This window comes from Peromyscus californicus, unplaced genomic scaffold (genome assembly GCF_007827085.1).
Source record: "Peromyscus californicus insignis strain IS unplaced genomic scaffold, ASM782708v3 Scaffold_9__1_contigs__length_137607984, whole genome shotgun sequence".
In the NCBI taxonomy this organism is placed as follows: domain Eukaryota; kingdom Metazoa; phylum Chordata; class Mammalia; order Rodentia; family Cricetidae; genus Peromyscus; species Peromyscus californicus.
Window position 1 is genome coordinate 124,401,440 of NW_026294617.1, and position 13,200 is coordinate 124,414,639.

The window sequence follows — 13,200 nt, forward strand, 5'->3', positions numbered from 1 at the left end:
CCCTACAAATACTGACAGCAGTGGTAAGTCACGCTTATTGATGGTTTACAAAGCATAGGACAGTTGTTCATATATTCAACATAAAATATCTAGAGTAAACTATTACTATTATCTTAATTTGACAGGCAAAGAAATTAAAACATGTACAGAATATGTAAATTATTCAGGTTCCCATAGAAACTGGGTGAGCCTCCATTTAAACCCAGGAAGTCTGAGTTGAGCTCTAAGAGAAGTGCCTTCTTGGCTGTTCCCAGACATTTGCCATTGGCCAGCATTTACCATTTGCTTCACTTCAAGCCCCCAACATTAGCCAAATCCTTAGCCAGTTATGCCTGAGCAGGTGGAGGAGAAATACTTTGGAGTTCAATATGGCTTCACTCTACACCCATTTCTTTCATGCTGGTGATTTTAGATGTTTAGCTCTGAGCTTTTTTTTGACAGATAAACAAGTGAGCTTTGTAGGCTTTCTTGACTCTGTGAAGCTACATGGTACTACTTGTGTTTGGTCCTCACTTTGGATCTTTCACAATTCTACTGTATCTTTTGAAGCTTTGCCCCATCAGTATGAACTCCTTTAATAGCTGATCTGACAGCTAATAAGATAGGATGAAAGAAATCTAGTTTCATTTCTCAAGGAATGATTTTAATAAAAAAATGTTGCTTTCTTGCTCAGCTATGTGGAAAATATTAGACAAATAATTTAAATAACAATAGGACAGCTCCATTCCTGTCTCTGTCTGTTAATACACAGGAATAAGATTAAGCAAATAAGCTATCTTGCCTACCTCCAGAGACACTGAAAAAGTATTATAAATCTTCCTTTATAGTTTCAATAAATTCAGCCCAGGTCTTTTGTATTAGACAGCAAATATCCTGGTCTTTCTATTCTTGGATGCTCATGCCCAAGAACCCTTTGGTTCCATGTAGTCCCCTGGGAGGGTTTTTATTAAAGATATATTTTGTTTAAAAAATTCTGTGTATCTCTTTTTTTGAGGGTATGTACATGTGAGTGCAGGTGTCCATAAAGCCCCAAAGAGGATATTGGATCCCCTGATGCTAGAGCTACTGGTGTTGTGACCTGCGCAATGTAGATGCTGGGATTCAAAGTCAGGTCCTCTTGGAAGAGCAGGAAGCACTCTTAACCACCGAGCCATCACTTCTACCCCTCTGGAAGGGTTTTGATGGTCCACATTCTGATTGTAGTCAGTCTTGTGAGCAGTGTAGTTCTTGAAATTTCCTTAAATAAAATTATCTGCTGTGTTTTCCTGGGCTAAGAGAATTCTAGATTTCTGTGGACTCTAACTCAGGACAGATGGCTATGGTGAGTAACATTTCAGTTGAGACCTGCAGGCAGAATAGGTGTTGACCACATAAAGTGGTGAGGAAGAGGAGGGGGAAGAGAGGGGGAAGGTGGAGGAGAAAGGGGGAGATGAAGAGAAAGGGGAAATGGTGTAGCAAAGAACCATGTGGGAAAGGATTCTCCAGTCCTCTCTGTACCCAGAGCAAGAGATTCTGGTTTAGACCTTTAGCCCAAAACATTTTCTGTGGGAGTTTGTCATATGGATGCTTTATTATTTATTTTTAAGATCTTAGTTCAGAAATAAACTTTTAGAAACATTCTAAGACGCATTCTTGGATATGTTAAAAGACAGAGGCATATCTGTCCATAAATACAATGGAGCTACCCAAGAATTACTTAAGTTGTATTTGTCTAATATTTACATTGTAACTGAGAAAGAAAGCTATACTTTTTTTCCTTAGCTAAAATCATTCCTTGGAAATGAGAAAACAGGATTTCACCTCAACTTCCTAGCTGTCAGAGCAGCTGTTAAAGGAATACATAGGAGCTGGGCGGTGGTGGCGCACGCCTTTAATCCCAGCACTCAGGAGGCAGAGCCATGTGGATCTCTGTGAGTTCGAGGCCAGCCTGGGCTACCAAGTGAGTTCCAGGAGAGGTGCAAAGCTACACAGAGAAACCCTGTCTCGAAAAACCAAAAAAAAAAAAAAAAAAAAAAAAAAAGGAATACATAGTGATGGGCAAAGCTTCAAAAGATAAAGTAGAACTGTGGAAGATCCAAACTGAGGGCCAAACACAAACAAGCGACTTCACAGACTGGCTTGGTTCTAGGTTTTGAACTTGTTTGAAAAACACATGCATAAAATGTAGACATTAAGTGACGTGACCCTCTTCCTTCACAGCCCTCCCATTTGACTGTGTTCATGGTAGGTCTCCAGCACTCAAGTCTTTCTTCTAGTGATTGTTTACTCACTTGACAGACATTTTAAACAGACAAAGCAAAACTGTTCTTTCTCCTTTCTCTGTACATTTAACCATCAGTTAGTCTTCTTCCAGGGTACAAAGGAATAAATTATTTCCCTTCTTCAGATAAATGTTTTATTAAAATTTTCATAAGAGAGAGGGTGAAGTGGTTGGATTATTGAATAATAGGAGGACTTTCAAAGTCTTGGGATTTCATTAACCCCTCTTTGTTGTGAGAAGTATTCAGGATTTTATCCCTTGTCATTATGTCACTAAAAATGTCATCTAAAGTCATCCCTTTTAATATTTCTCTGAGGATTAGGGAAAACCCAAAAGAACTATTTAGTCATTTAATTTTTCTTTTAGAATTCATTGATGTTAGTGCTTTTATTCCCTTTGAATTTAGATTCAGAAAGCAGGCAAGGAGACCCCTGGGTTCTTTGATTTGAAAGTACTGGTATTTTTAACTCTTTCTATCTCCTTTACCTTTGTTAAAAACAACAAGAACAATAACAAAAACCTTTGTGCTATTACTTTGGAACAAGGGTAGCAAAGGAACATTTCATATATACCTTTGATGGCAGGCAGTAGCTGAGGAGCGCACATTGCTGAATATCACAGCTGTCCTGTGTATTGGCTCTGGTAGTCTCTGGCAACAAGACTTGGGTCTTACTCATTTCCTCTTCTCTTATGAGGAGTTTTGTATGCTGATATTTGAATATAACTAATATACTAAAATGAAGAGTTTTGCCAGTGATATTGAAAATATACACAGAAAGTGTGTATAGGACAGTGATTCATACATTTGTCTTGAAAAGAGAGCCGTAGGCCAGTTAAAGCTGTTTTCCTTCTGTAAGCAGGAGCCAGCAAACTGACTAGTCATGCATCAATGGCCTCAGAGACAAACTTCACACATTACGTAAACAAGCTACATCAAATTGAAATGAAGATTATCTTCCTTCCATATTTTTTCTTCCTCTCTTTCCTCTAAATCTCAAGGTCAGTAAAGAAAAATAACCTTGATGTGAGAGACCTGGTACAGATCTAATCAGATGTTTCAAAGTATAAAAAATTTTAATAATCCTATTCAACATGGAGGGTAATGAGGGAGATAGATGTTCATAGACATATCAGAATCCCAGCAGAGAGGGCTAGATGGGCAGTCGAAACATAGGATGTTTTCTATGTGTATTTACAGGCATATACAAATTTACATCTCTCATATCAGACGTCTAAGGTCTTTTAGATTATGCATATTAAATACAAACATAAATGGTAATTATCTTCTCTAGTGTTTTCTTGCTTCAATTAGGAAAGTTAATTTTATATCTGTAGCTATAATATATGTCTTGATAACACATATATATTGTTGAATGTTTAGTAGTAAATTTTTAGTTAATTGAGCTAGCATTTAATTGTTTATGGATTAGAAATGTTTATGCCTTTGCTAAGGAAAAATTATTATATTTAGACCTTAACATTTCCAAACCCAGAGGAAAATCCATTTCTTTCAATGAGCTCACTTGAGCTTTAACCCTGTAGGAAAATCTGTCCTTTGCTGATGTCTTCTTGAAACGTGTTTTTCCTCAGAAAATAAATAGTAGACTTTGCAGGGAAAAACAAAACAAAACAAAACAAAAAACCTGCAAACACTTTGAAGTGTGTAAAGAATTTTTTAAAATTCCAAATATATAAAATAGTTACAGAAGGTTGAAAATTGAGTCTTTGGATTTTCCTTTTGAGGCTTTTTTTTTTATTTCATGGAAAAAGATTTTTCCTTAGTATTTTTTTTCTTTCTGAAAACCTGTTCTTTCTTGATGAGGATTACAAAAGTTGGCTTTTGTAAAAAGAGACTTGAGCCATTACAAAATTTCAAGCCACTTTCCTCTCAAGGTTTGAAGAGTTACCCCTCCTCCATCCATGCTAAGGTATTCCGGAATTAAGCCATGGATGATAACTTGGGATTTGATGACAGTAACACAGACAAACATGCACACACAAACAATGGGGATTTCCAGGGGATTGTGAGCTGTTCTCACTTTGGAGTGAGTTTCCTGAAAAAAGGACACCAGCTTCTGTGTGGGAGGTGAGCAGCTGTTGGGGTGGCATCATTACTAGAGTACACGTCTGCATTAGAGGAAGCATAAGGGATGGTTAATACAGAAAATATTTTAAAATGGGTGTTCATAATCAACCAAACTGAGTTTCCTAGAGCAGGGTAGCCATCAATTAAATTACAATGACTTTGTAATCTCTTTGTGTCTAGCATTATGCTAAATATAGAATTCAAAAAATTCTAAATTCCTAGGATACCTGAAATTAGAGAAATTAACCAAATACTTTAATATGGAACAGCTTCATTTTTTTAAAGCAGGAATGAGTCATTTTGTTATCTATCTATGTGGGTAGCACTAATGGACTTAAAGACAAAATTATCTAATAATTTGATTTTTAAAAAATGAAGACTAACTTCCTAATTTGTGTCTATTATAAAATTTTCCTATTCATTACATATGGGAGAGGCCATTTCTACCTTGTTTCCCAGTTTGTTGCTAGGTAGGTGATCTAGCTGGTTGCCATTTTTAACAGTGAACATGAAGTCATGTCTGTTTCCATGCCAACAGAACTTCTTGGGAGAGCATCTTCAGTAAGAGCCCAGAGGTGGTGACTCCTCTGCAGCTGCAGTGTTGCCAGCGCCTGGTGGAGCTCTGCAAGCAGTGCCTGCTGGTGGTTTACAGGTACACCACTGAAACAAGAGGGCCGATCACAGGCATTGGTCCCGACTGGGGCAACTCCAGGTAAGTCCTACATCCTCAGTCCCCGTGAGTTTTGTGTAGAGACATGGCATCAAATAGTTTGAAATTGAGAGTCTAAAAAGATTAGGATACTTTTTATGCTTATATAACTAGGGCATCATCAAAAAACTGAAACTATATCCATTCTCTAATCTACAAAACAGCTTTGATTTGTCCAGTCTTTGTCTTTAAGAAACTGAACAGCAATCACTAACCTAAAGGTGATAGATGTGATGTGATTGGAGATAAGCATATTTGAGATATATAATATATATATCTCTGTGTGTGTGTGTGTGTGTGTGTGTGTGTGTGTGTATTCAAAACCTATTGAAGAGCACTCCAAAATGTTGGAATAAAATGAACTACTATTAGACATTCCAACATTCATCCTTGTTAACAGTATGGTTGAGAAGGTGCATTTGCTTTGATTTTTTTATTCAGCATGCTTCTACCAAGACATTGCCACAGCAATCAGCAGGAGATAAATTTTTGTCAAGTTCTATCTCAAAATCCAGTTTCATGCATGTCCAGTTAAAACATGTAGCTTTCTAAAAGTTGGAAACACAACAACAAGAAGCAGCTGTTAAGCTGCAAAAGTACAGAATAAAAAGTAGTCCATTTTAGAATGTTCCCATACAGTTACAATTCCTATTGGAATTAAAGGTGAATTGTAACTTTGGGTATCTGTTGCAGCTTGGTTTAGTGATAGAAACTTGAACCCAGGATTTCACACAGGATAAGCAAGTTCTCTATACACTGAGCTGCATTCCCAGCTTTGGCCACTTCAGTTTTATTATACGAAAGTTGTAGTGCTGCTTAAAGTAGAAGAAAGTGAGTCATGAATATGAAGTCATAGTCAAAAAGAGTCAAGGAGTAGGCTGAAAAATGAAGAGCAAATGGGATCACTTAGAAATGGATGCAGTAGAAGATCTCAGGGAGGCCACTGAAGCCCACTTTCTACCACAGTGACCTGTAATCACAGAATAGATGTTTTTCTCAGAAAAGACCAACACACATATTTGTCTTAGATTTTGTTTTATGTACACTGTGTAGAATGTCTAATCTGTTTTAACTTTTTGCAAATAGTAGCCAATTGATCATAACAATCCCAGAGACGAAGTTAGTTGTTTTTTTTTTTTAAATATGTGGACAACATTAAAGTTATATTGCACAGTTATAATGGGAAATAAATCTTTCTTTAGTGGTTTCATCAGATTTGAAAGGATGCTAACCATTGTTTTGACATTACAGCCCAGAAATGAAGAGCCCTTCTTTAAGGAGTAGCATGCTGTGCATAATCAGGGGAGCTTCAAATTCCCACATAGGACAGAATTTATCAGTTCTCTTTTGTGTCATCCTGCAATTCTAGCTCTTACAGCTCAGTTTCAATTGATGGATCAGGTAGCTTTTGTGAGCAAGGCAGAGGATCGTTTCCTGGTTGGTCTGGGAAGATGTCACATCCACAGTTGCTTCCGGTTTTTTATTTCCTTCTAATCTTTGTGTTCAGGAGAGACGTTCCTGGTCCTGAAATCATCAGTTCTGGACTTCTGGGAGATGCTCAGATAAGCCTGGGGTTAAGAGTCTAAGCATTAAAAAAAAAAAAAAAGAGTCTAAGCATTATGAGGTGTCTGTAAATGCATCGTCATTCCTGCCCAAGTTCAGAATCCTGAGAGTTCAAAATGTAATTCTGCTGACAAGCTGTACTGGGGAAATAATGTAGATGATGCCAGTGAGTTTCTAATACCAAATTACAAGATCAAACTTATCCATTTCAAAGCAGAGTTGGCTCAACACAAAATTTCTATTCCCTTAGTTCCATGAGGGCTGGGGTGCAAGTGGGCATGCCACTTCTCTGCAAGGGCTGAGCCAGCCAAGCTTGCATCCTCCCTTTAAATCCAATAATCAGATAATGTAGTTCTGGAAAGAGGCCAGGACATTTACACTAGTGAGAGTTAGCTATTCACAGAAACTCAAGAAGTGGAGGGAAATAAACATCTTTCAATATCTAGCTATTAAAACTCAGGTGAATCAATTTAAGAACATCAATTTTCTCTCACAGGGAAATGAATCTGTAACATTTTACTTTATAGAGCTTAGCATTTAATAGATTGATTGCTTTTATTTATGAAGTATACCTGATAAAATATACATGTGAATGTATATGTATAAATTAATTGCAAATAATATCATACATAAATATGAATATAGCATATGCATTCATGAGGTATGCTTGGATACTTTTATGAGAGGATCTATTTTTGGATATTTCATTTAAAAACCAAAAGAGAGGCAGTTAGCATCACCCAGTTTTATAAACCCATGCATAATGTGTCCTTGAGCAATATTTCCTAGGAGGTTTTAACTATTATATGGTAGACATTGGTCTCTGATCTTGCAACCTTGCCGAAATAACACATCAATAAAAATGACACAGCACACACTCATGAAAGTCTCATGAAAACTAAACCATTAGATTTGGTGTAGGAACGGAGGTATTCATTTGGAAATGTGCACCTGTCTATGCACTCTTCAGAATACTGAAGTTTCAGACCAGTTTGGTGCTTCACTGAACTGAAATTAGTTCTTAAACTGTGAGTTCTCCAACTGTTTTTAGGTGTTCAGGTTTTTAGGAGTTTACCACCAACCTCATCTTGAGAATGGAAACAGAGAGAACTTAGTTTCTCTTTGTTATAAGAGAACTTATACTTACCTGCCTTTGATACCCAAAACCAAACAGAGCTTTCTTGGCAAAAAAAATAAGTGTTTATTGTAACCTATCAAATAAATGTAAAATATGAAGCTATATATTAGCAAACTGAAACAATTATAGTGAAGGTAATCCCTCATCCAGCTTTAGCTTGTGGTATTGGTGATAGAGTCCATTACCTGAAGAAGAAGTGATTGAGGTCTTTTGCTACCTAATGGATTAGAGGACCATTTCAAAAGGTCCAGGGAGAGGGCTGGGATGTGGCTCAGTGACAGGAATGTTTGTGGTGGGTGCAGCAGGCCCTGGGTTTGAGCCCTGATATTGCTCCATCCAGGGACAGATAAATCACCTTATCAAATTCAGTTACACTTGTGATTAGAAAGTTGTTTAGCCAGCCAGAAAAAGAAGAGGAAGAATTTTTGCAGTTCAATAAACATAACTACAGAAGTCTCATAACAAACATGCATAAATGTCCAGGCATTTCCTTCTCAAATGATGAACAAGGCAAGATTGCCTGCTCTCCCTACTCCTGTTCGCCTTGTAACTGAAGGGCCTAAACATACTAATGATAAAGACAGGTAAAAGGCATCTGGTTTGAAATGGAGAACTAAAGGTTTATTATTAGTGAATATAACTGTATATTCATATGCATCTATAGATAAACAAAGTAACTTTAGCTATCTTGATGAAATCCGTCGATCTAAGAAAGTAAATTATTGTATTCTTTATTAACAACAGAGAGCTAGAATCTGAAAATTCAAGCACCAGCATTACTATCTTGAAAGAATTTTTAATAATTATAGGAATGTATCTAATAAGGATATATAAGATCCATATTCCGGAAAATGTAAAAATGGAAACATATACTTTAATAATTAAAATCATCATTATAATGCCATTTTCTCTCAAACTGTTCTATACACCCATGAATTCAATATAATCTTACTGTATTTTGCAACACATTTTTGTATTTACTTATTTTTGGTAGCAGAAATATTTGTTCCTAGTTTGTTCTAGCATTTAAAGCACAGAAGAGCAACATAAAAAGATAGGTAAGACAATCATACATAGAAACTCAAAGTAGGATTTACAAACTACTTGTTGGAAAGCCTTGAACCAAAATAAGGTAAGTTAAAATGATGTAAAGTTGGGAAGCAGTTGGACCAATGGGACTACTGTGGAAAGCCATAAGCTAGCTCAAGCATACCAAGAGACTTGACTTATGACAAAGGGGGCCCACCTTCTCTATAGCAAATGAAGAGAGGAAGATTACTCATACAATGGTGATAGGAGAGTTGGATTTCCAAGTACTCTAAAAAAGAAACCCAACTCTATCCATGAAAATGATGAGCTAAGTAGACAGTCATGAAGGGTAAAACTGCAAATTTCAGAGGATAATTTAGGAGAATAACTTCATGAATCTGAGATGTGTAAATGACCATTAGAAAAGTAGCTTCAAAAGTGTCAATAATAAATAAAAAGATGAATATGTTTTTGTATGAAAATTAGGTATGTATACATATAGTTATCGTAACAGCCTATTAAAAATAAAAACCTAAAAGCTACAGCATAGAGGAAGATGTCTGAAATCTATATAACATATGAGAAAGTTGTGTTACAAGGCATGGGTGTGCAGGGCTGTAATCCCAACATTCAGGAACAGAGGTGGAAGCAGAGAATCAGGAGTTCAAAGCCATCCTTAGCTAGATAGCAAGTTCAAGCCAGCCAGGGTTACATGAGACCTTATCTCGGGACAAAAGGCAAAATACAAACAAAAATAAAGTGTGATACAAATTTTACATGAATTCCTACAACTTCTAAGGAGAAAAACAGATTAGTTAATGGAAACTTGGGGAAGATAACTTGGAAAAAAAGGACAATAAACATTTAAAAATATATATAGGCAAACTAGAATTCAAGATACCACAAAATAATAGAACAAAGCATCCTCAAAGCTGTACACCAGGACCCACCAAGAACATCAAGAAATGAGAATTGCCTTCATGACAGAAAACAATGAAAATGGATGACAGTTCAGCATTTCATACTGTACTCCACCATTTTCATAGCCACTGTGCCAGTAATTTTCTATCAGAAATGTGTAAGTGTGAACACAAAGATCCTTTCTACAATGGTCATGGTATAATTTACTCATAACATTTAAAAAAATTAGAAACAATCTAAGTATCTAACAGATGAACAGATAGGTTTTCTGTAATATCACACAATGGAATGACACTCTGGTAAAGAAAACGGTTTACCTGCATATATGAAGATAGGGGCTCAAACATAAAATGGAGCAAACTTATCCAGGTACAAAGGAATATGTACTTTATAAAGAATACACAAAACAGTGTTTAAGGAAGATGGGCTTGGATGGGAAATAAGGATGTAAGCATCATAAAGATCAAGATGGGGAAAGAGAGGACTGTAATGCTGAGCTCAGGGATTCTACAGATGTTCAGCTGCTTAATGTGATGGTTTTATACAGTCTCAGAACGTGTTCAGCTGAGTGCCGTGCTCGACACCCTTTGCTAAATGTGTGTTACAACTTATACTTAAGAAGTTTCAGGCACATGCTGCCATTAGTGACCTGAAGCTACAACAAGATATGGTTATCTGAGATGAAGGATGATCTTGCTAGTGGGGTTGATGTTCATGACACATCAATTCTAAGTGTTCATTCATATGCCCTCATTGGCCCTGGGAGATAAGCAGGATGGAAATGCCTGGATTTCTTGAGAGCTGAAGAAACCGGTCTAAGAGGTCTCATATTAGTAGCATGTGACACAGTGGGCATTTGAAAATAGGCCTTGTCCCCTTACTTTCCAAACCAAAGTTGAAATTACAAGGTACCTCATACTGAATGGCTGCTGTCAGTAATGGAATACTATATATCCATGTTGGTGGAGATGGAAAATTGGAAAGCTCAGGCTTTGCTGCTGAGGATGTGGAATGGTGTGGCTGCTGTGGAATAGAGTTTAGCATTGTCTCAGGAAGCTAATTATAAATGCACATATGACCCCAAAGCGACAACTCTGAGTGTAGACTCAAAGGAACTGAAGCCAGGCACCCCAGTATGCATAGCAACATTTGTTTTACAGAAGCTAAGAGGTGGAAAAAACCCAACTGTCCATCAACAAGTGAGTGTACAAGCAAAAGATATGGCCATACAATAGAGTATTAGCTGTGAAACAAAGAAACTCATTCCATAATACAAACAGAGAGGTGTTGCAAATATGCCAGTTTCATAAGCAGACACAAAAGGGCACTTGCAATCCCATCTATAACAACAACTTCAACATCAGGAAGTAAAATTAAAGTTTCCTGGGTAGGAAGGCGGGAAATGAAAAAAAGCCTTTTTTTTTTTTTGTAAATTGAAAAGGAACTTTTTTCATATAATACATTTAATCATGTTCTTCATCTCTCCTAATTCCTCCCAGATCCTTTCTATATCTCTACCCACCCAAATTTATGTTTATTTCTCTCTCTTTAAGATACAAACAAAAACAAAAAGCCAAGAAACACACAGAAAAACCCACAAAAATGAGAACCAAAATATACAAACAAAAGACCAATAAGACAAAAAATGCCCAAAACAAAAAGTCAACAAAAATATCACTGATTTTGTTTTGTGTTGGCCAACTCATGGGGCCTACCCTGAAATGTGGTTAGTTCATCCAGTGAGACTCCACTAGAGAAAACTAACTCTTCCATTGCCAGTGGAGACAGCTTCTTGGTTAGGGGTAGGAGTCCATGTTCACTTGTCCCATCAGCTTGCACCTGTCCAGGCTTCGAGCATGCTGCCGCAGTCTCTGAATTCATCTGTGTACCTGTCCTGTTGTGTCTGGAAGATGCTTGTTTCCTCAGAATCCTCCATCACCTCTGGCTCTTAATAATCTTTCTGCCTCCCCTTCTGCATATCCCCTGAGTCTTGAGGAGAGAGGGTTGATGATGGAGAAAAGACAGCATCTTCAACAAATAGTGCTGGTCAAACTGGATGGCTGCATGTAAAATGCAAGTAGAATCATATTTGTGCAAAACTCAACTCCAAATGGATCCAGAACCTCAACATAATACACATACCCTAAACATGATAGAGGAGAAAGTGGAGATTAGGATTGAACTCATTGACACAGGAAAGGACTTTATGAACAGGCCACTAATAGCACAGACACTAATATCAATAGTGAATAAATGGGACAGAATGAAGCTGAAAAAATATGGCAATTGAACAAATCAGCAGGCTATGGGATAGGAAAATATTTTTACCAATTGTGCATCTGATAGAGGGTTAGTGTCTAAACACAGAAAGAACTAAAAAGGCAGAACATCAAGAAGACAAATAGCCTAATTTTAAAGATGGAGTACAAAACTAAATAGCCAGTTCTAAAAAAAAAGGAAGAAAGAAAAAAGAAAGAAAGGGAGAAACACAAATGGATAAGAAACACTTAAAGAAATGTTCAGCATCCTTAGCCATCCAGGTAATGCAAATTAAAACTACTTTGAGATTTCATTTTAGCACAGTCAGAATAGAGACAATCAAGCAAGCAAATGACAGCTCATGCTGTCAAGGAAGGAGAGTAATGGGAACACTTAACCACTGCTAGTGGGAGTGCTAACTTGTATAGCCACTATGGAAATCAGTGTCATGGTTCTTCAGGAATCTGGGAATAGATGCACCTCAAGATTCAGCTATACCACACTTGGGCATATACTCAAAGACCTCAACATCCTATTATAGAGATACTTACTCATCCATGTTCATTGCTGCTTTATTCACAATAGCCAGAATTGGAAACAGCTCAGAAGTCCATCAACTGATGTATGATTCAGGAAAATGTGGTACATTTGCACAATGGAATACTGTTCAGTTGTTAAGAAAAATGAAATCATTAAATTCACAGGTAAATGGAAGGAGTTAGAAAAAAAATCATTCTAATGAGGCAACCTAGACCCTCAAAGACAAATATTGTGTCTTTTCCTTTATATGCGGATACTAGCTTTTAAGCCTTTAATTTGTATGCTACCATCCAAATAACCACAGTGGTTAGGTACTTGGTAAGGGACTAGATTAGGGGAGAGGTGAGCATCTCCCCAAAAGAGTGTTTTATAAGTGTTTGGCACTGAACTCAGGAATTTACATGTGCCAGGCGAGTGCTCACATTGCTGAGTTCCTGAACCCAAACTGAGAAGGAGAAACTAGGAAAATTAATAGGTGTAGAGTTTCTCCTTGGGATGATGACAGTGTTCTAAACATGCAGATGGTTCTATAAGATTGATGTACTCGCCGGGCGGTGGTGGCGCACGCCTTTAATCCCAGCACTCGGGAGGCAGAGCCAGGCGGATCTCTGTGAGTTCGAGGCCAGCCTGGGCTACCAAGTGAGTTCCAGGAGAGGCGCAAAGCTACACAGAGAAACCCTGTCTCGAAAAACCAA

The 13,200-nt window shown here is 37.3% G+C and overlaps 1 protein-coding gene across 14 annotated transcripts in view; it reads left to right on the forward strand.

The window, feature by feature from the left end:
• Positions 1-13,200, forward strand: part of Ttll7 (tubulin tyrosine ligase like 7) — a 217,840-nt gene that overhangs the window by 107,140 nt on the left and 97,500 nt on the right. For all 14 annotated transcript variants that reach the window (XR_008216342.1, XR_008216343.1, XR_008216346.1 and 11 more), the window contains one exon: positions 4,885-5,058. Coding sequence is in view for 3 of the 14 variants with exons in the window: in XM_052730705.1 (XP_052586665.1) it covers positions 4,885-5,058 (174 nt within the window). In the remaining 11 variants the exon portion in view is untranslated. The remainder of the gene's footprint in view (positions 1-4,884; positions 5,059-13,200) is intronic.